Source organism: Poecilia reticulata, chromosome 2, assembly GCF_904066995.2.
Source record: "Poecilia reticulata chromosome 2, P_reticulata-male-v2, whole genome shotgun sequence".
Classification (NCBI taxonomy): domain Eukaryota; kingdom Metazoa; phylum Chordata; class Actinopteri; order Cyprinodontiformes; family Poeciliidae; genus Poecilia; species Poecilia reticulata.
Window position 1 is genome coordinate 21,050,549 of NC_088831.1, and position 23,858 is coordinate 21,074,406.

At 40.0% G+C, this 23,858-nt stretch overlaps 1 protein-coding gene and 1 long non-coding RNA gene across 4 annotated transcripts in view; one reads left to right on the forward strand and one right to left on the reverse strand.

Annotated features, from left to right (window-relative positions):
• Nucleotides 1–23,858, reverse strand: part of LOC145549055 (uncharacterized) — a 66,007-nt gene that overhangs the window by 17,247 nt on the left and 24,902 nt on the right. The window lies entirely within an intron of this gene.
• Nucleotides 1–23,858, forward strand: part of arhgap20 (Rho GTPase activating protein 20) — an 89,026-nt gene that overhangs the window by 11,388 nt on the left and 53,780 nt on the right. The window contains exon 1 of one of the 3 annotated variants that reach the window (XM_017303723.2): nt 11,334–11,486. The exons of the other annotated variants lie outside the window; for them this stretch is intronic. Coding sequence (XP_017159212.1) covers nt 11,370–11,486 — 117 coding nt within the window. The 5' untranslated portion in view covers nt 11,334–11,369. Of the gene's footprint in view, nt 1–11,333; nt 11,487–23,858 lie in introns of those variants that run through there. 3 annotated transcript variants of the gene reach the window in all.

Below are 23,858 nucleotides of genomic sequence, written 5' to 3' on the forward strand. Positions count from 1 at the left end.
ATTCATGAAAGCTAAATAACTTGCTTTGTACATTTAACATCATGCACTACTTTCTCTTGCGCGATAGTACAAAATCCAAATTTTGATGGTTGAGGTTTGTGGTTGTTTGTGGCAGCTGTAATTACGCCGAAATCAAATTCAAAAAGTAAATGTGGGAAACTAACAACCTGAATTCATGTATCAGATTAAACCACATGAGACATCTTGAACATCACAGAAGAATTAGAAAGAGAGGAAGTGAGTTTATTGTCGTCATGTCAACGGACTTCAGATCGAAAATCATGTCTCACTTTGTTCAAAATGAAAGAGTGGCCGTTCTGTAACTTCAATTTAATTTACACTGTTGTTTTAAAGAGTGACTAAGCAACTCCCGTGACCCTCTTTTTTATTATTATTATTATTTTTTTTTCCCAAACAGTTTTTTTTATGTGTCAAGGCCACATAAAACATCCAGAACCAGCATCAGCAGGCTTTTGGAACAGATACAAAAGATACAAAGTAAACATTTCAATATCTGGTGCCAGGCTGCTGTTTAAATCCTGAAGTTTTGTTTTGATTCTGTCCAACGTCTTACCTATAAAAAAAAAAACTCAACAGCAAGAGGAAAATCCGCGTCAAGCTGGAAAATGCATATGATTGTTCTCAAGAAACTGAGGACAGGTTCCAGTAAGCTAATCTGTTTACTCTAGAAATGAACCAGCGCTATCAACATGAGCAGGGTAATAAAACTGATTAACATTTGCTGCAAAGCTTTTATTGCCCCATCAATAACTTGCAAAGTTATTAGTTTGCTTGGAGTAATCATAGTAGAGGGAAATACTTTTGTTAATGGAGGTGGGGATGTTTATTAAATCAGCAGCAGGAACTCGTGTGGTGGTTGTAGGAGAGAGCTAGGAATCTTTTCAAATGAGAGAATCTGGTCTCTAAACTGCATGTTGAAAACGTTCCTCTGCAACACATACATGGATAATGAAGCCACATGGGTTGCCGTGTTGGCGAAGTTGTTCGTATAGGTGTTGATTCTTTTTTTGTGGGTCAGATGTTTCTCTCTTAATCATTTGTCAAAACTGTTATGTTTTTTTTTCCCAAATCCACTTTGACTGGTATCAATACTTTTTAAGAAATATTACCATCAACATGTTTATGTACTTAATAATTTTATGAGCCTAGACCCTGTCATTAGTTTAGTTGTGTTTTGTAACATTTTTGTCGAGCTCTTTTGATTTCGATCCAACAGAAAGAAGTGGAGCGTGTCTCTGCTGCTGTGTTTTCATAGGTTTCCAGTTCACTGTTATCTTTTTGGCATGAACTAAGACAAGCAGAAAGATTTATTTTGTTCTCTCTCCCTTGGTGTGACTCCAAACAGACAGAACAATAAATCAAGGGGTAAATCTGTTTGGAAAATATTTTCAAATTTTTTTTTTTTGGTTGTAATTAAAATTTGTAGTGATTAAAAAAATAAAAAATAAGAACACTGTCAGAACAAATTAATGGGCAATAATAGTTCTTGTTAGAGCTGTTGTTATACAAGCTTATTAACATAGCCATAAGTATTTTCTACAACGTGAAATAATAATGCACAGTTGCAGGAGATACAGATAAAGATGATTGGAAATCTGTTTATCATGTTCTGCGATCTGTTCAACATCTATTATGATATCGAATACTGATCCAGAAAAGTTCCCTGGATGGGCTCTCTCTATTTTTTTCTCGTCTTTGTTGTAATCTTTCAGACAATGTAATTTATAAAATGCAATCTCCTCCATGGCGTCCACCCATTCTTCCATAATCGTTTTACTATGTTTCAAAGTGATCCTTAACGCTGCGACCAGAACCACTTTAATAACCCCAAAGTATTCTCTAGGATACATTCAAGATTTGGGATCTGTCCTCTCATATCAGATTTTTTTTAGAGGACATTCCTAGAAGCCAGAGCTGTAGAAAAATTGGTATTAATAGAGTTGCCATGGCGACACATGCTGAAAAACTAGGAAAACCTCCTCCTTCCCAGTCATACTGTTCATTCAAAGCTCGCACTCACAATTTAGTGCCTTGCTTAGGAACACATCGTCACGCGACCAGGGAAGCCGGTATCAAGCCTACAACCTTCAGTTTTCAAGATGGGTGTACCATGCCAATGTTTTTCAACTGTAGCCCGGCAGATTTTATTTGTTTCCCTGCTTCAACACACCTGATTTCAATTGATGGCTGATCAACAGGCTTTTACTGAACTGCAGTTGTCTAAATCAATCGTGTTGAAGCAGGAAAACATCTAAAACATGCAGGACGGCCTCAATGGGTAGAAAAAACTTGGCTAGATCCGTAGCAGACGTCAAACACCAAGTGAAGTCAGAATTGTGAGTGTTTAGTCTGCGGAGCATTTCAAACATCGATATGGAGAACCACCTGACTGTGCCAGTGAAGCGCACAGCCGGTTTACGTATAACTGGGTAGGAAATGTGTCAGTTCATAAACAAAGGAGAATAATGTTTCTACTGGCAAGGTAAGAATTTCCTCCTTTTTATTCATTGGCAAACACGACCAGAAAAATCGACTGCACTCTACGTGGCCATAAGTCTAAGTTCGACATGTACTTGTGATAAAAACATTTTAAAGCCATTCCTCTGAGAGTGTTGGTAAAGTTTTTGCTTGTCCGTCATTCACTATTTGCCGTTTCCTACGCTCATTCATAATTCTGCTCCTGGGAAAGCAGACGCTAATTAAACATCCTGTACTGCTCCGCGAGGCTCCAAAACTCTTTGTCTGGTTGCCTTTGTCAGCTGTCTGTCTGGTATTATGAAAGCCCGAGTGAGCCGTAATCTAATTAGTCGGCGCTGGCCTTTGACCGAAGCTTTGGCAGTCTCAAAGATGCTCGGTGCGTGCAAGAAGTCTAACAGCACGACATTTAGGTGATCTGATTGGATAAACCCGCTTAGATAATTAATTTTTTTAATCACAAAAAATGATTAAGTTCCATTTAGCTCCACGGGTTTTACAAGCAGTATGAGTTGGTGGTAAAATGTTTCACATGCAGGTACTTTTAAGTGGACAAAATATATTTCAAAAACGTGCTATTCATCAAAGCCTTTTCTGTTAATCAGACAACTGATTTCCTTTAAACCACTAAAGTAAAATCCCATTTCTTAATAACTGGAACATATGAACTCTCATCTTCGTTCCAGTCGTTTATGATAATGATTTTGTTTATAATTTCAACAGTGTTTTTTTATTTATGTTCTCATCATATGAGGCACCGTGAATTGCCTTGTTGCTGAAATGTGAAATACAAGTCAACTTACCTTGGCTTTAGTAAAATGACTCCCATACAGCTTTGGAAAAATGTCCAGTTTTTCTGATTTTACTTTTTATAGGTATACATTTGAATAAAATTTACTTTATTCTTTTATTCCATGAACTACTGACAACATGTCCCCAAATTCCAAGCAAAAAAATTTGTATTTATACATTTAAAGAAGATAGTAACTTGTGGATGTTGTAAATATTGTAAACTACTCTCTTTCAGTGTTCTGGAAAAGTAGAGGATGAGATTGGTGACATGGAAAGATTATATTCTTCTTGTTGGTTACTGCCTGGCGATTTAGGGCTTTATTGATGACGAGCTGCATTTTCTTTACAGGTATTTCTGTATTACATAGGCGCTAATGAAATAAATGAGAAATGTCATAATTTATTATTAAATCAGTCAGAACTCAGGAAACAAGAAGCAATGAATTCAGTCGACTAGACAAAAAAAAAGTACAATAATACTTTTTTTTTTGTCAATGCATCACTCAAAGGCATGTTGAGTGATGCATTGGAGGAAATGCATCACATCACTCAGAGAAAATTATTTTTTTGTACATTTGCTTCCACTACACAGTTTACTATTGAAAGTTTTTATAGAGGCCAGCAAGCTAAGAGACAGAAACTGGTCTGAAATTGGAGCAAAGGTGATAGAATTTAAAGTAAAAACTTGTGTGAGCTTCTGAAAGCTGAGAAAAGCCAAATGTTGGCAGGATTCCCCTGTACTTCAGCACTGTCTCTATGCTGGCACGTCTTCTGAGTCAACCTTGGGGGTTGCTTTACAGAAGGCCAACCAGAGTTTTCCCTCTTTCAGCATATGTGTTTGTGCACTTGGGTCGATGCAACAGTCAGTAAAAGATGAGGATGATTTGGTGGAACGTCTCTCCCACGCAAAACACAAAAAGTGTCTTTCTTTATTAAAGCTTTTTTTTTTTTTCGTTTTTCAAACGATCACTCAGGAATGAATGAATTGGAGATTTTCACAAAGAGCACATTCTTGTTCAAGTTAGAAGCTGTGACAAGAACAGAACCTCCTTCGTTCCTGAGGTCCGTGTCATATCAGCAACAAATCGGCCGGAGTTATGAATCTGTCTGTTTCATCCCTGCTGAATCCATGTGACTGACTTTAAGTAGCTGATAATCCCTCACCTGGTCAGAGATTTACAGCTATTATGATTCTACCCTGTTATTCGTACCATCTGTCTTTTTCTGAGAAGTTTTTACCCTCTGGCATGTGCGCGCGCCCATTAAACTGTCCTGAATGCTATAATTCTCGAAAGGTGCGTCCATACAAGCAACTCCATCTCATGACATCAACTTCCAGAACAGATGGAAGGATTTAATTTTTAAGCGACTCCTTGGGTTTTGGTCTCTCCACAGAGGAAAGAAAAACAACCTCTCCATAACCATGGCGACACTGTGGTGCTGCCAGAGATAGAGTTTCTGGCTTAAGATTTGCAGACATGCCTACAGCTTTGTGATGCTCCAATTTACGGTTGAAGGCGAAGCTTTTAGTTCAGTTGTACGAAAAGAACAATGGATTCTAGGGCTATTGAAAAGTACTTCCACATGCACAAAAAAATAAAACAAAAAATAGTATTAAAGTTGCTTTGCTCTGATCACATGAAACTCCCAACAAGTTTTAAACTGTTGTTCTGAAAGCAGAAGGATTAACCGGTGAAACCTAAACCCACACACACAGGACATCAAACCATTCTTTAATCTGAAGGGACAGAAAATTGCAAATGATACCCAAGTGTTACTTTCCTAAAAATGTTTGATCTTTCCTAAAAAGATTAAAATCATTCGACTGTCGGGTCCTGGATTGTTTTGTAGTCTCAGCCTTGCTTCTGTTTCACTTTAGATTGGTACTTTCTTAGTGATTCTAGTTAAATGCTTATTTATTTTGTCTAATTATTCTTTGTAACTCTAGTTTAATTATGTTTCTTATGTCTAGTTACTTTTTAATGTTTCATTTATTTTCTAGTCCCCAGTGTGCTCTCTCTCGCCCCCTGTGCCACTTCCTGTCTCTCTCCCCTCACACCTGCAACCCATTAGCTAATCAGTCCAGGTCTTTGTTCAAGCATTCACTCTTCCAGTACTTAAACACTTCTTCTCCTCCTCTCACTCCTGGCTGGTTTCTCCTTTTAGATTAGCGGTTCTCAACGTGGGCGTTACCGCCCCCCAGGGGGCGTTCAGAGGATGGCAGGTGAGGGTTGTTCTAACGGGTGTGATAGAACAACACAGCACTTTAAAATTTCAATAATCAGAATACAGAAATTGTTTCCGTTGTTTTAAAAGGTTCATGTCAGTCTGCCTTTTCCCCATCGATACGCTTCCCGACTGCCCTGCACCTTAGGGAGTTAAAAAAACAAAACAAAACAAAAAACCCACCGCGCACATTGCGCTAAACTCTGAAACAAGAGAAGCGGGACATAAAACGGAGCGACGAACTAGATGTGAATTATGGCATAAAAACAGAGAATCCGACGCTGAACAGTGAAAAATCAACACATGATGTGAAACACATGACAATTAGGAGGCGCAGCAGGTAATGAGTGAAAATTACTGATGGTCAATAAACGATCAAATAAATTTAGCAACAGGAAAGAAACTAAAGTGGACATAGCAATAAACCAAGAGAGGATAATACTAATCAAAGGAAACTAAATGGACATGAATGAAGAACAAAATGCAAGAATAAACGAAGAAACTAAAGTAAATACGGAGGAATAAACTGGTATGGCAAGACCTTTCGAGCAATAATTAATACAGAGGACTGTATGGTAAGAATAAACAGACACTTTCAGATAAAAGGTAAAATAATATTGTGGAAGTGCTATGGGCAGGGGCGCAACTACACATTATTCAGGTGGATGCGAAAACATAAATCGGCGCCCCCCCACGAAGGAGCGTAGAAACATATGCTCGCCTCCCCCCCAACCCCCGTCCTCCAGACCCGATACATTTAGGGCAAAACTCGCTACATTTACCCCGTTAATTGCGCGAGGTGAAGGAGCGTAAGGCGCGCTGAAGTGTACGGGAAAACATAATTGGTGCGCCGATTCAAAACATCTACAATAATGATAGTAACATTAATGATAAAATAATTGTCAGTGCAAAGTAACCTACAAATTCTTTGGTGGGGGCGGTGAGGGACCTGGATTAGGGCTAGGGGGGCGCTGGCCCGAAAAAGGTTGAGAAACACTGTTTTAGATCCTATTCCCCCAGTGATGCTCCTCGTGCTTTTATTTGTTCCTGATGTTTTTTGTTCTCCCCTGGCTCCCTGTCAACCCCATGTTTTTTTTTTTTGTGAGCTTTTGTTAATAGTTTTTCATGAAATCTTCAAAAATCTACACTCCGCCTCTGCCTCTCTGCATTTGGGTCCTATTCAAACAACACATCATGACAGGGAATGCATATAAAGGGTTTCAGTGGTTTCTCTAGTATTGGTATTAGTATCGGTGTTGGTATCAGCGACACTGGCCCTGTGTTTACTTGGTACCACATTGATACCAAAATACGCAGTAAAGCACATCTCACTGTTGAAGGCAAATAATCAGAACTTTTAAGATTTGAATTTATAATTTTCCCATATTTTCATAAATATATGCGGCTTTGTGCTGGTCTGTTTTTTAAACCCCGATAAAGTGCTTTGGGAGTATGAATAGTTTTACTACCCAATGTGAAATAGTTCACTCACACTTGAGCTGGAACTGCTACTTTTTTTGACGCGACTCATGTGTGTACTTAAAATATTTACGGTTACTATGTTTGATCTTTAAAGTCACCTGGCGATACACTAAAGCACCTGAACTTCAAACTGAAAGCAACAGCAGTGAAAATGAAACCAGAGCCAACTCTGAGCCATCTGGGTGCTTTTCATCTCAGAAGGAGCTTGCTTAGCATCTGGTGGCTGAGTAAAATCTGAACGGTCACCTCCAGCTGACTGCACAGCAGAGCCTCACGTGCACCAACATTCACACACAGCTGGAACAGCTGCCAAAACAGAGCAGGGGAGCTAGAATTACTACACCAACAGAAGGAGACAAATTTCTGAAATACGCATTACTTCTCCTCGTTTTTACATTGTTAGAACTGAGTATAGTAAAGGTGCATAGTGTAGAATTTAGTGACATCATGAAATGATTGCAGCCAACTAAATTCTTGCCAAAATACTTCACTGTGGATGATTTGAATAATTTGTCTTCCTGACAGTATTGTATTAGGTCAGCACTCAAGACAGAGGCAGTATTAAATGTTTTCAAGCCACATGCTGGAATTTTATAGCGCAATCACGTAACTGTGGTTGTAACTTTGGTTGTTGTAAAAATGCTATATATGTATGAAACATGACTTAGAAGAAATTTGACTTGAAATTGGGCCTCTGTCTCTTTAAGAAACTCATGTTCTTTCTGAAGCTCCACCTTCAGGAAGTCATCACGACATGGCTTCTCTATTTACCCAGTGTTGCACTGAGAAGTACCTCGTATAATGAGCTCGGGTGATGTGCAGTTCCTCAGGTGTTTGCTAATTGCTGCCGGCTAGTCTGAAGAAGCTGAGTGGGGATTCGTGATACAGAAGCTTGGAAACTGCAACTCGGAGGAGGAGCTTTGTCCTTGAAGGCATGGCTAGGTTCACCCAGGTGTTTTCCACAGCTGAATGGTAGCCATGGGAGAAAAAAGAATTTCTCAAACAAGCATGAAAGAATCAAGGCAACTCTCCAGGTATGTTATGTTTTTAATGAGAGAATAATATTATGACATGACATAAAGCTCGAAAAAGTCAATTTTACAACACAGGAAGTCCAGTGAATGTCCTGTCGACTATTTACATCCATGATTTGTTAATGAATGATTCTCCTTCTGATGTTCGTAGCATTTAAGACAAGAGGAATGTGGAAAACCATCTGAAATGTTGAAGCTCATCAAGAGCAACATGTACTGGGTCGTCCAGCTGGAAGATGACCGTCTTCCCCAATCTGTGTTTTTGAACCCTCTAATAGGTTTTCCTGTGGGACTTTCCTGAATTTGGCTCCATCCATTCCCTCGTCATCTCTGACCAGCTTAAATTTTCCCTGCTTAAAAAAATATCTCCACATTTTACCATTGGTATGTTGTGTTTAGGTTGATGTACATCGTTAGTTTTCAGATGCACATTGGGTTTTATATTTAACCCAAACAAGGTTATTTTAGTCTCATATGATTTAACTTGTTTCTTTCATGCTTTCACTGTGTTCTCTGCATAGTTTTTGAGGCAAACCTCTTGTCACTCTCTTGTCTCAAAAAGGCTTGATTGTAAAGTATACTACTAATAGTTATCCTGAAAACAGATTCTCCCGTCTGAGCTGTGGATCTCGGCTCCTCCACAGTTACAAAGACCCTCTTGGGTAATTCTCAGAATAACGCTCCCCTTGTTTAGCCACATCTTTGTATGTTAGCAGTTGTGTTTTACTGTTTCCCTCTTCAAATTATGAACTGATTGGAATATCCCAAAATCTTCATGCTGGAACATTTTAACTCTGATTTCAAACAACGTTCTCCCTGAGCCCGTCTGTTGTGTTTCTTTGTCTTCACAATGCCGTTTGGTGACTGATGTTCTCGAGCAAACTTCCAGTTCCGTCCCAGGACAGCTGTATTTATACCGAGATGAAATTACACACAGATCAACTCTATTTGCTATTGTAATTAAATATCGCGGCATGTTGTTGATTCCGTCTAACTGAATCAGTGAAGTTCAATCAGTGAGGATGTTTGTTATGTGGGAAACAGGTGGCACATATGTGGTCCTTCCTCAGGGATGATTGCAGTAGATTTCTCTCTGAAAAACTGAGTGAAATGTTTTCTTTTCTTCCCTTCTACCCCCCCGAGAAGAACAGATTGCACTGAATAAAATTTTTATTAGCTACGGGAAAATGTAAGTGCAGGAAGTGGCCGGTCAAGTGAAATGATCTGAAAGGCTTTAAAATGGAAACCAAAACCAGAAAGAGGTGGGAGAAGACTGAAAACTATTGTATAATAAGGGGGGAAAATGGCCAAAACTAAGCTAATAATAATAAGCTCCAGGGTGCTAAAAGATAACAAAAGCTACATTTGGCTGCTGTAGCCATTCGAAGCGAAGCCTTCAAAGACCTTCAAAGTCCCTTTATTTAAAAAAAGGAGATTAGAACTGGTCAAAGACCTAAACTGTCTGAAACATTTTATGTTGATGAAAGAGCGATCATTTGACTCCTCCAAGCACAATCCTATGGTGTCCTATGTACAGTTTGAACACATGAAAATACATAAAGATGACGTGTTAGAGAAAATACACGTTCTGTTTCTAACAGGACAGCAACCCAAAACATCAGTAGATTGGTCCCAGACCAACCATATTAAACTAACAGAGTGGCCAGGTCAGAAACCAGCGATCAAGACAGATTTGCAGTACCGTAATTCCGCCACACATTGCGCTATCTGAAAAAATGCCAATGGTTTCTGAAAGGGGAGACGTTGCGCTTTCCAGCCAATCTCGGGTTAGTACGGTAATTTCACTCCCGCCGTAGCAGGGAGTGAAATTAATCTGAGGGGCGCTCTTTTAATGGACTGTAATTTGCGAAAATAACTTGCTAATTATCGAAAGTTCCAGTTGTGATGGATAAATGGGCAAATATATTCACTCACAGGACATAAAAGAACTGCATACATACATTCACGCGGATAGTTTAAATTTAGGACATAAAGGGTTTGGTCTAATAGAAAACTCTCATATTAACATCACAAATACAAAATCAGCAAACGCAGAGGAGCTGATGAGCCCAGTCCAAATGTCCTGAGAAGCGATATCAGTTCCAGGTTGGCAGATGTGGAGCAGTTCTCAGAAATAATGCTTATACAACTAAATATTAGCTCACTTATTTACAGGACAAATCATTCTTCAAACATTTTTCAGTTTAAACAGTACTCTTTTTTCAACTTTTTAAACAGCCTAATATTTATTTTCATTACTTTCTTCAGATTGAGAATAAACGAGTTCAGTTGTTTGTCCATGGGTTGATTTGTAGCAGAATGTGCTGCGTTTCCCGACACTTTTTCTCACTTTTTAAACATAAATATACAAGTTATCTCTATTCAAACTTGCTGTGTGTGTACGTGCGCGTGCATGTGTGTGTGTGTGTGTGAGACCCTCCACATGGGGGATAGCAGGCTTAACACAATGGAGCCGATTCTCATTTCAGCTCATTGCATCTGAATAGCAGAGGCTGCTGGGTGGAGGTGAAACACATATAGTGGTACAGTATCTGTCTGTGGGGGGAGGACACCCATCCATCCATCCACACACACACACACATGCACACACACACACACACACACACACACACACACACACACACACACACACACACACAGTCATTTACAGTGTCTGGCCCTGATTTTCTGTGTGTAATGTTTCCTTGTTTTGAATAATTTCAGCCATGGCCTTATTTTTATTCTAATCCTCTAAGTTTCTGGATTCCTGAAAAAGGCTTAAGATGAGATCTTGTTATCCTTCCACCCCATCCCTCTTTTCCTGCCGACTCCTCAACTGAAATCAGGAAAATGATCACAGACACAATCTCCCAAAGATTAGCAGAACTTCTTGGTCATTTCCTGTTTCTGTGACAGTTTGGAGGATGCCGTCACTCTCCTCATGAACTCCCTCCTTCACCTCGTTCCTCAGTCCCTCCCTCTGACTAGCCAATCGGACCAGACAGACTTGTCTGGGTATGAAATGAGCGGGCAGTGGGAGGGGTGTGGATGACCAACTGGACAGGACCAAAACCCCTGCCAGCCAGACCGGAGCTGAGAGGTTGAGAGAATCTGAACCAAGATTTGGCTGAGGAAAACACGTTGTCCTCGTTTGTCAGTGAATAGTGTCTGAATTAATCTAATTTCTTAGTGGCTCCTCAAGGGTCTACATCGCTGCAGGTGTAGAGGAGGGAAGTTGAGACACAAGAAGAGGAGATAAACAGGAGTAGGAGGGGGGGGAAGCTATCAGACTAAGCAGATGTCAGCTTGGCTGGTTCAGACTGGCAGCTCAAACCCGCTATGCTAGCAGGGGGACGGAGGTTTTCTGACCTGGAGATGTTAGTGGGCATGGAGGACGAGCATGTGGACAGCGCCAGGAGCCGAGCTGGGAGCTGCGTGGAGTTTCACAGCCTTAAAGTAAGTTGGCTTTTCTTCTTTTACATTGGATGAACTTCAGACAGTAAATCAACAAGTGGTTTGGGAAACACGTTCATATTTCTCATCTTTAATGAGACAAAATCTTTGGATAACGGTGTGTTGACTGATTTTTAAAAAAATTTAAATCCATTCTATAAAAGACAAAGTAAACATGACTTTTGGATAATTTGTAAACAGTATTTTACAGCGTCATTTCTTATTCAGTAAGACAGAGAATACATACAGTATTTAGGTATTTCAACATTTATTTTTTTACTTTTATTCGACCACGTAAGTTGGTTGAGAACAACTTCTTATTTTCAACATTGACCCGCTCAAGAAGCGCCAAAACATCATACAGTAGTAATACATTATACAAAAGAAAAACAACAAAAAGTACAGCCAAATTCATCCTGACTAAATGTACTGAATGCATCGACTTTTCAAAGCAGGTGAAACATTACTGTGGGAGATAAATGCTAATTAATGATTATGTATTTAGTTTTAGGTGTGTTTAAAAGGAAAAAGCTGGTTAAAGGCTGCTGAAACGGTTTTGCAAGGTTGTGTTAAGGGATAAAGTGTACAGGATGGCATCATCAGCATGTAGATGGACATGGAAGGTACTAGCAGCATGAACTATGTCACTGATGTAGATTTTGAAGAGTTGGTCCAGTGGTTCTCAACCCTGGTCCTCACCGCCTCCCTGTCCTGCATGTTTTAGGTATTTCCCTTCTGCCACACACCTGAATTGCATCTCTGGGTGATTAACAGGCTTCTGCAGTACTTGATGGTCATGGAATCATTTGAATCAGCTGTTCTGAAATAGAGGCACATCTAAAACATGCAGAGCAGGGGGGCGGTGAGGACCAGGGTTGAGAAACACTGAGTTGGTCCTAAAGTGGACCACGGAGGAACACCTGAAGACAAGGATGAGGGCCGAACTGGCAACCTTCAGCTCACGCCAACAGAAAACGACCCAGGATGTAGCTTTTAAACCGAGCCAGAAATTTTTCTGAGAGATCTATCTCCTGGAGTCTGCTAAACAGACTTTAAAGAATCAAACGCCTTAGCCAGGACAACACACACAGCCACACAGTATTCTTGTTTTATCAGTGGTATTCATGTTGAACACTTTAAGTGTTACAGAGATACACCCAAAGCCCGACTGCATGGGAGTAAGAATTCTGTTGGCTTTCAAAATGGCGGGTAATCGGTTTGGTGATTAATCATTCAATCACTTTGGAGAGACATGGTAAGATGGAAAGAGGCCAATAGGAATTTAAGTGTAAAGCGTCCCCCTCTGCATAGAACATACCGGCCAAGTTTCCCGTTTTGGCCAGGAAACTACCGTATTTGACCTCTCTTTCCCGCTGTGCTCCTGTGTTAGTATTTTCCTGTAAATTCAGCAATTATGATAGCAACATAACAACTAAAACTTTCCCGTATTCTCAAATCCAAATCTTGACAGGTATGGTAAGGAGTGGGATGACCACTGCTGATTTCCAGTCTTGGGGAAATTTACTGAATTAAATAGAAATGTTAAGTGACAGTTATGGCAACAGTGCGTGCTGCTGACTTCAGAAGGACAGGATAGCGTCCAACCCAGCAGATTTGTGAGGCGTCAGCTATAGAAGTTCTCCTTGTTCCTGTAGGAGTTGACGTGAGACGGGAGGGTTGCTTGAAGAAAGTAAATTTGCTGTTGAATAACAGGGGGTTGACAGCAATGGTGGAAGTGGCAATAAAGAAGGCTTGACCAGACGCAATAAAATGTTTCGTAAGGATATTAATCATTGTGGCTTTGTCTGACATCGAAATCTCTTCAGACTTTATTGCATTGTAAAGATTTGTGTTTATGTTCCATGTTTTTATTTGTCTGCCATAACTTTTGGGGGAACTTTTTCTTTTTTTTTTTTCTTTTTTTTTTTTTTTTTTTTACAATATTCAGGATCTCATTTTCTAATTGTGCACAACTACTTCTGAGTTGTCGAAAAGATTGCTAGTCAGATTTGGTCTTGGGTGCCATTGATAGTGCTTGAGACAAATGAATACAGTTAGTTCTGATCCAATCCGTAACGTTCCACAACGGATTGACTTTTTGATGTTAGTTTACAGAATAAAAAAAAAAAAAAAAAAAATATATATATATATATATATATATATATATATATATATATATCATTAGTTATTAAAAATGTTTTTTAATGATCATGAGTGTTCATGAATTATTTTTACTAAAAACAAAGGTGATGTCAACACTGTGTGTGCAAGAGAGCAATCCCCGCAAAACAAGGTTGTACCATATAAAAACAAAGACAAAAATGACTGATGGCGAGTTAACATTTTGAAACTTCCTGCAGCGTCTTAATTGAGCAAATGATGGCTGTTACGTCGCTAACTGTAAACAGCAATCTTTGTGTTCTCTAAATAATGTAGGACAATTAAGAGTCATGCTGCGTAAAACAGAGCTGAGCTTTAAATCTCAACTCTACGGGATAAAATTGGTTACCGACACTACTCAGTAAGAGGTGAACAATTAGACAGAAAACACACAACATTCCTAGGGAAAGTTCAAGCAAACCTTGTTTAACTAAAAAAGAAAAGCATGTACTGTATATAGCAACATAAATAGAGGATAAATGAAACATGAAGAGACAGTAAAACAAGATTTAAAAACTGTGGTGCGACAGTTTCAGCTCTTTCTCTAACTGTTCTACTTTTGAGCGCTAAATGTTTCTTAGCTTTGGTAGCCGAACTATGAAAACAGCTTTTTGTTAAGATTGCACATTCCTTTCCCAACAGAAGTTACATCACGCATGATTAAGCGAGAAAAATGAATGCACCGTGCCATTACGGACACATGTTGGAAAATCTCACCGAAAAGCACTTTTGTTTCATAATGCTGGACTCACGGTGTGTGCTTTTTAAGCTGATACGAATCTCCTCAATTCAATAAAGTGCACCTAATCTAGGCGGCATTTAGGTGAGTAAGTCCTGTTGTTATTACTACCACTTCTCTGCGCATCACTTAAAACCAGCAGACCAAGAAAGATCTACAGGTGATTGGAAAGAGTGGAGCTCGGCCATGTTGCCAGATGTTCGAGCTGTTGGTAAGGGATCGGTCAGAACCGTGCGCGTTTCCCCTTGTTCTCCCGGGTCTGATATGTTTTAATGATCTCATACCTGTAACACGGGGATCTGCTGCTGGCTGGGATGAGATAATCACAGTGCTTAATAGTACGTGACGTAAAATTTGTAGAAAACATCTGTTTCTTTGTGAATTGGTTGGCGTTGCGAGGATTTTCTCTCTTTCCTGACCTCTGGTTTTTACTTAATTTCACATGACTTTTCAATTCACAGATTATATTAAGTCATTAAATTGAATTTGCTTAATTTTATGTTGAGCAAACCAAACAAGTGTGCTTCATAGCTGGAAATTACAGCCTGCTTGTCATTTTACCATCAATGGTTCAGTACATTACCCAAACAGTACATTACCCTACAAATGCAGTTGCTGTCGCAGCTACCACTAGGTTGATAGGTTAAGAAAGAATGACTTTCTATGATTTCTAAACAATGGTGGACAGCTTGTTGTATAGGAAGGAGATGAATGTCTAACTGCTGATGATATCAGTTTTTACAACCACTTAACTCTCTGAGTTTATAGACGTCCAATTACTGCTAAAATTTACGTTATTCATCCCCTTGACAGATTTAGACTTAACACCAGTGAAACACTACTATATTTCCACTACAACTTTTTTTAAAAAAATCATTTGTCTGTTGTAATAAGCTCCAAGTGTTAGAGGTTGAAGGTCCTCCTTGGCATCATCCTAATGTTTTGGATTCTCCACAGATTCTCTAACGGATTCAAGTAAGGAACAATCTGAATCTACCGGAAACTGGAATAATTTTGAATTTGTCTTTATTGTTGTGACAATACTTCCCCTAAAACACATTGATGCTGGTACACCAGAATCTCCCCAATGAGAGTCAATAAAGGATATTTCTATTCTATTCTGTTCTGTTAATCTTTATGAAGATGCTACGCTAACATTAGCATGATTCTTCTCCATTTTGATATGAGTTGTTGATGATTTGACTTACTGTTTTCTTTGCGGTTGTAGTTGACTGTGTAAGGAGATACTTATGTACATTTTCTCTTGTTTTATTGGCTGGTAAGAGTTTGGAATGACGTAAATGTTTATAATTTGCGTCACAGTAGTGTGCAGCCTTGTTGGTTGAACTTTGGAAGATTGTGCCCTTAAAGTAAAGTGTGAACTGGGTCTGGGCCTCTGAGAATTGCTGGTTTCCGTGTGTTGTAGTTAAATACCATTTTGGATTTAAAGACCTGAAACTCGCAAGCACCCGGCTCTCTGAGAAAGGAGTGCATCAGACTTTAGACATGCTTGAAAACAACACAGCTGAGCTTGCAGCGGAGGAGAGCTATGAAGGCAAGCTGTGCGAGTCAGAGGTCAGTGAGGGAATGAAGATCTGTTTGTGTTCAACACAGCACACAGATACTGTGAGGCATATGTCTGGTTTGATATCACACGCACACACACACACACACACACACACACACACACATAAAGAGCAAGCCATGAAGTTAAGTGTATCATTAAAAGCTATCTTGTGACTCCTTCAGGTGTATGATTATTGTGGCTTAAGTCATAACAAATCTGACCGTGCCGATGCAATGTGTATGCATTTAGGGATGTATTGTACCTGTGGCCCTCCGAGATCAATCACTGTTTTCAGCCTTGTGAGTGAGTTCAGAAGGTTTAGCATCCATATGTTTGGAAGTACAGATTAAACCCATGTGCATGAAGCTTCTGTGGATGTTTACTTTTTACCTGTAAGTTCCTGTTTGACCAGAGAACAGAGGCCATTGGTTAAGTGCTGGTTGCTTGGGAGAGGATCTCAAACTGCATTGATTTCTAGGTCAATTTAATTTAAGTTTCTTACAAATGCTTGAGGTGGGGGGCATTTATCAAATGTAAGAGGGGGGCTCCAAAACAAATTACGTCAGCAAGGCTTCACGCAAAAACATTTAAGTCCGGGTGTGCGCGCGAGAAATGTTCCAGGTGGATTTGGAATATTATGTTCTAAGTCTGTCTGTTTAAGAAAGAATCCCACTAAAATCCTCCAGAGGCCAAACAAATTGAGAAACTAAGAGTTCGGCTCACATTCTTTGGTGGTGAGACTCGAATGTTCCCGAATTAAGACTTGGTGTCATGACTGGCATGAACCATGCAATGCTTAACAAAAGGGCTCCTACCCATCTGTGTTCTTTTTTATATAAAGTAATGCATTACACAAACTGGCATGTTTATGTTTAGTTGTACACCAACAAATCTGATCTCTTTGCGCCTGAAAGACACGAAGAATGTCATTATGAAAAGGCAGCAACCCTTAAACATACACCCAGAGCTACAGTGGAACAGTTACATCAAAGTATGTGAATGTTTTTAAGCTCCCATAGACTTGGCCTTTCTCGAGACAGGTGTTTGGTGGCTGCCGTGGTGGAGAAGAAACATAGCTGGCTGCCCAATCATCAAACCTGATGGCATCCATTTGGATTGTGGGAAATGAAGGAATTTGTCAAGAAAACTGTAGGCAACAGGTAGGCTCGATGAAATCTCAACTTTAGGATTTGCTGTACACGGATGCTCTGCATTCCAGCATGCTGACGCATAATTCAGCCTCTAAATGAGCAAAGCAAAGACTTGCTGCTAAGTATTGAATCAGGCTGAATGCTAATGAATGCAACACTTCTCAAAATATTAAATTTTTTAAAAACTGAAAGCCAATCAGAAGTGTCCTGTCTTATTTTAGCTGAATCTTTGGGCTAATTGTATAGTCACAAGACTATTCAGTATAGGAGGTTTTTCTGATAAACCGGTGTGAGATGGGCAAAACTGAAAAAAAAAAAAAAAAGACAGTTTTTGTGTGTGGTCACAGCTTGAGTCATAAGTCTCAGGGTGCAGAGGTCGCACTGGTGATACGGATTAAAGTTAGCAAAGAAAAAAGGCTTGAGACATGACTGGCATCTGAAGGGTGGTAAGACTCGACACGCTGAGGACTCCAGTCTCCGAAGATTTGAAACTTGAGGGGCACAAAAACACACCGGTGTCGCAATCTGACCCGTGAAAAACTGCAAATAATAACAAACCTGAACGGGGCTGGCACTGAGTAAGCAAACCTCACAGCTGACTTTCATTTTGCTCTGGAAGACCTGACAATCATCTGTCCGTGAACATTCTCTGGCTGGTCCGGATCTGACAGGATTCTTGTTTGGAGAAACCTGGAGACTTGCTCTCAAAAACGTCAGACGTATTTGTTTTGCGACTTGACTTGTTTTTCTTTCCCCCCAACAGGACGTGACCTGTTGAGAGTTCCTTAGGAAACCCAACACATTGATTGTGACATGACTTATAAGCAATAACTTCATGGAAACTGTTGCGGCCTTTCATCAATCTCATAAAGGTTATATGGTTATTTGCAACCAGTATGAAACCCAGGATTTTACACTAAGACCTTAAGTCGCACAGTAATTATTAAAGTTAAAATATAACTGAACAAAAGAACTGAAAAAACACAGCTTATGTGGAAGAGTTGCCAGAAGAAAACGCATGTCTAAAGAGGACATTTGCAGCACAATTGCAACAAAACTTCCAAAGTCTGGGCATTTGGCCATCATGCACAGCAGCAAGTTAAAACGGGTTGAAATTAAGACTTTCAAGACTTGAGAACTGTGGTAGAACAGTTTGAGTTGTTTTGTTACCCCGGTAGAAGTAATTTCCCTTCATAAATTGCAACTGTTTGTTGTTTGCTGATCAAACGGGGGAACCTGTTGGTTTAAACTGTCCTCGCTTGGATCTGTGCGAGACTGAGATTTTATCCATTCCGTGATCGACCGGTGTGTTTTTTTTGTTTTTTTTTTGCTGGAATTTCTCCCGGCTTATGGGTGGCCCTAATGCGGCTTCCTCACATGTCGTCTTCAGAGCTTTGCTTCTCCAGAAACCGAAAGAGCAAAGGATTCAGTGTCAGCTTGCATTCCCTTTGACTTGGCTTCAGAAAGTCTTCGTGACACAGCAGGTCATGAAGTGTAAGGCTTCAGCGTGGCGGCAGGAGGTATTATGTTGGCTGTAAGGTTTGGTTGGGGGCCACGGGGGAGGTGGGAGGATTATGTCCCTTTGATTTGGCATTCCCAAGTTAGAGAGCATGAGGAGGAGCCATGCAGGTGAAGGGAAACGAAAAGTGTGGTGGAGAGATAGTCGTAAGATTACAAGAAAAATGGGAATAATGTTTTTAAAGAGATGGCTTTGGGAGGTCTTACCCCGCCCCGCTGCCCCCCTTTAGGACGTTTTACACCTGCTGGGTGAGGTGGCTCCCTCTGCTGCCATGACTGCAGACTATTCCGACCAAAACATTTGGACTGAACTTTTACTTATTGCTCATAGATAACCAGGACAGTTTATTCAGCCCCCAATGAGACTATTATCAAAGTCATGCAGCACAAGAATTTAGTCTCTTTCCAGAAGAATGTTGCATTAAGGCTGCAGTATGTAACTTTTATTTTTTTTTTATTATTATTTTTTTACATATTTGTTAAAACTATAATCATGTCATGATGACATGAGACAAATAATCTGTGAGAATATCTAGCTCCTCCCCTCTGAAGAAATGCCAACCAAAAGCAACCAAACAGAGCTAGGAGGAAGGTCTTAACGCCGTCAGTCATCATGTACCCGCTGCTAAATGTGCTAGTGGTAGAGAAGCAGCAAGAAAACAACTTATCCGCCATGCTAACTAGCCTTCGCATTCACAACATGCTACGCTAGCCGTGGCATATCGGAGCGCAAAGGGGGTGTGGGTTGAGTAGTGCAACACAAAGGCCTGATTGACAGCGTTAAGACCCGCCTTCTGGCTCTGATTGGTTATTTCTAGCTAGTGCTGGGAGAAGGCAGAGGAGCTTAATTTTTTTTTTTCACAGATTGTCGCATACCGTACTGTCACAGTTTCAGTAATTTGTTCTCCCTGAAACAACTCTGAACTACAGTGATGAATAACTTTTGCTGTACAAATGACTTATTGATGTTTGGTAAAACCAAGAATGCAAATTAATGCGCGATCAGCTTATTATGTGGTTTGCAGAGAAAGGAGACCAGTGTAAAGCACTTCCCATATGCTTTAAATATAGGAAGTGTAAAAGCTGTTTGGTTGGCGCTCTGCACAGAGCACAAGGTAATTGGCTTGATGCAAACACAATATTTTGAACAGATCAATCTGCTGTTCTTGGTAAAAGTAAGTAGATTTCTTAGAACGATGAGGCGATTGATTTTTTATTTATTTATTTTCATAAGTGTATACATTCGAACCGCACCAGAGTTGACTTCAGCCGAACCGAGAAGCTAAGCTTTTAGGCCGACCGGAGTTAGCTTTTTTATTTTTTGTTTGCATCAGAGTCCCACAAACAAACCCGGACTTTCCAGGCAAATGAGCTAAAGTTGCTGACACCCTGGTTTCAAAAAAACGTAACTTTCCCTTTAAGGGGCCACACAGTGAGCGAGGAAGTTAAGCAAATGGGATGACAACAGGCAAAAACAGATGAAAACAAGAAGGAAAATGAGGAGGGAGAAAGTGATTCATGTATAACTTCACATTATCAGGGAGAGGAAATCTCTGAGATGGATTGCAGAGGAAAGAATGAGGTACAAAATAGGAACCATAGATCATAATATATTTTAATGCATGCTGGAAGAAAAAAAAAAGTATTGCAGAGCAGCAGGAAAGAAATGCTTTTTATAGTACAGCAGGATGTAGGTCAGCTTTAGAATGGGAGGTTTTAAACCCTACAGATGTTCCTCTGTTCCTACTTGACGGCACAAACACAGCTTAGCTGCAATTATTGTAACAATAATGCTCGACATCCACACCTATTTATGTATTTTTTTTTCCTTTCTAAATCTGATTAATGCATCCTTCTAGAGGCTTAGTTGCTAATTATCACATAGGGTTTACTACGGATCAACACATCTTGAAACTTCAGCACATTACAAGATGAGCATCTCATTTTTGCTACAGCTTCCTGTTTCAATGCTGTCTCACGGCACCATTTTTTATTTTTTGAAACCAGATGTCTCATTAACCATCAGCGACACAATCTTGTCCAGCAGACACTTTTCTGCAAGACCGATAACGGTGTTGTCGTCTCGACTAGACTTCAGAAATGTCACCGACCCAATGTGAGTGGCAGCTGCAGCCGTGCAGAGATCTGCGGGCGCAGATATGAGTCGTGGTTAATGGGCAGAGCTTGCTGCCTTCAGATTAAATCTTCTGGTTAATTGTTTGACTGACAGGAAGGAGTCGGAGAGACATGGCAGCCTTTGCTGATATGCATGCCTCTTTTTTTATTGTTGGCTGCAGAAATGACAAGAGATAACAATAAAAACAGAAACTTGCAAAGTTTTTGTGAAGATTTGCTGTTGCTTCTGAAGTCTGCAGCTTTCAAGATGTGCAACATAAGCGCTTGTGATCAGCGTGGGTGTTGGCTCTGTCAATCTTGCTATCCTGCAGCTAGCATAGCTTGATTGTTGTGAATACTAATGCTAGTTAGCATGACAACTGGTGATGGCAGATTTTTCTGTAATTGTAAGTTGTTTGTCAGACATTAGCACATTTAGCAGTTAGTGCAAGAGTTTGATTGACAGCGCTAAGACCCTCCTCTTGGCTCTGATTGGTTGTTTTGGGTCGGGAGTCGGGAATTTCTGGAGAAATTCACGACTCCCGTCGAAATTCAGCTCAGGGAGGAGGCGGAGCAGGTCGAACTTTTCACAGATTATCTGTCTCATAATAAACTGTCATGACATGGTGACAATTTTTGGCAAATATGTAAAAAAAAAAAAAAATCCTTTATAAAAGTTACATACTACAACTTTTAAGAATTGTATTTAACCCTGCGTAGTGGTCACTATGCAGTTGTCCACTTTTAGACAGTGGACAACTGTCTAAAAGCTATTTTATTGTGTTTCTTGTGGATTTTTATGTTATAAATGCACAGAGACCACTTTAGTGGAGACTAATGCATCATAAAATACACTATCAACTACTGGCCATCAGCTGCAAATGTTAGAAATTACTTTTGTTGAATCCAATATGGCTGTCAAAAAAGCACACCAACTGACCCGGTCCCTCCTTCTACTGTAGATGACTCTTGCAGGTAAAAAAACCCATTGTGACATCAGATAACCCCTAAAGAACAATACTACTGACGTATTTTTCAAATAACGTATTTGGAGAAAATTACAATTGATCACCTAAAAGAAATTTTAAAAAATTATTTTTTTTACAAAAGAATTGTTCCTACCTTTTTTATGCCTTAAGAAAAGAAATAAAATTGGTAAAAAAAATCCTGACAGAAAGGATCATAATTCATGCATGAAAGGGTTAATAAAAATGTGACTGTTCGATTAAGAACGCTGCAAATTATACGGCAGCTCTTTGCTTGGATGACTTGGTCTTCATCAGATACCATTCTCAGATGCGGCTCTCCACATGCTGATACCGAGATGGCTGAGAAACAATAAGCCAAGAGAATCGCTGAGAAAAACTGAAAGTGGATGAAAGCAGAAGCGCGCCGGGCTAATTTTAGAACGAGGCTCATTAAGAGACAAAACTATTTCTCATCCGAGGTAGCTATGAGACTCTGCTATGGCAACAAAGGCTTTAATTGCTTCCACGAAAAACTCTCACATCTGCCTTTAAAGGCGTATGTGTGTGTGTACCCGCTTCCTTTGCCCTCTCATGGACTCTGGCCAGGAAACACACCGACATGTCAATTAGTTGTTTTTTTTTCTTCTCTTCAGTGAATCGTTTCCCCTTTCTGTGTCCATCCAATTACAAAAATGTCCCAATAGGTTTGACATCTAGGTGCGTTTACTTGTAACAGTCAGCCACTTTTCATTGAAAAATAAAACAAAAAAGCCTCACAGTAGACTAGAAAGTCGACTCTAACTCTGACTCAGAAGAAAATGAATACATTTCTCAAGAACATCAAACAACAGGGAGCAAGAAGTTGGAATTAGCGGACACTTAGTCCCCGAAAGCGGCGTGCCGGAGCAATTATTTGAGGCTCGAGTGTTGTGTCCAAACTACAAATCCTAGACGCGAGTTTTTGCGTTTGATAACGACAACAAGGCACACGACGTCGACGAGCTCCACTGCAAACGTCACAGTGTTTCAACTTACATCTGAGCTCAGTCGAATCCATGTGGAAAAACCCCCATGGCTGAGCGCCTCCTAACGAGACCAGGTGAAGTAACAAAATGACGACTGGACCTCTTTCATTCGCCAGCTTCTATGCTTTTCCTGGGAAATGACTTTTCAACAAAACACACCTACACACAAAAAAAAAAATACAGTGTTGTATTTTGCATCCTGTTTTTTCCATTCAGTTAAACATAACAGTGACTGACACCATCATGGCTGAAAGGAAAAAGTTAATGATAGCAACAAAACTAAAAGAAATACCCCCCCCCCCACCCCGTCCAGCTGGGGTGAGTTTTATCTTTTACTTCACTTTCTACACACTTCCGGCTATACGGACTGTTTGGGCTATTTTCAGACGTGTGTGTGGGAAACGTAGCGCAAAGTGAAGCGCGCGCACCGTGCCGTCGGTCTTCCGTTTTCAGAGCACGTTGGGAGCTTTTCCGAGCGATGTCTATCTTGTTATTTCAGTGTCTCTTTCTGAAATGTTGCTGTTGTCGAAGCCGAGAGCCAGAATCCGTTTCTTTGGAAGGAAGCGCAAAGCTACGAGTCACTCGAACTTCAGATGAAACTGCTCCTCTTTATTCAGAAGAGTGAAGCTGTGGCAGCTCGATTTCACTGCATATTGCTACTTTTTTTGTGTGTAACGATATCAGAATTACAACCGTGGCATCTTCATCTTTTTGAGTTTGCAAGCTCATAAAAAATGCCAGTAGTTTTTATGAGTCCCTTCATATTTTCTGGAAACTTGGTATGTAAAATTATGTACAAAACAAAACTACTTTTTAAATTTTTATGGTTTTGCATTGTCGTCAATGTTTCATGCCAAACAGCAGCCATAATACCTGTACAAATGCCATAATGCAGCTTTTAAAAGTCCTCCAAACCATCCATCTATATCGTCTCTTCCCGCTTATCTGTGCAAAATCAAATTGGAGTTGGTGCCCGATTCCACAGGAATGTCCAGAGTTAATATTAAAGATCTCACTTAATCCAAAGTAGAAATAAACAGACATCTTTGCTCTCTCACATTGTCTCACAGTGGGGGAAATTGGGGAAAAACAAATGTATCATCAGTGTTTTTTTTTTTGTTGTTCTCTCTAT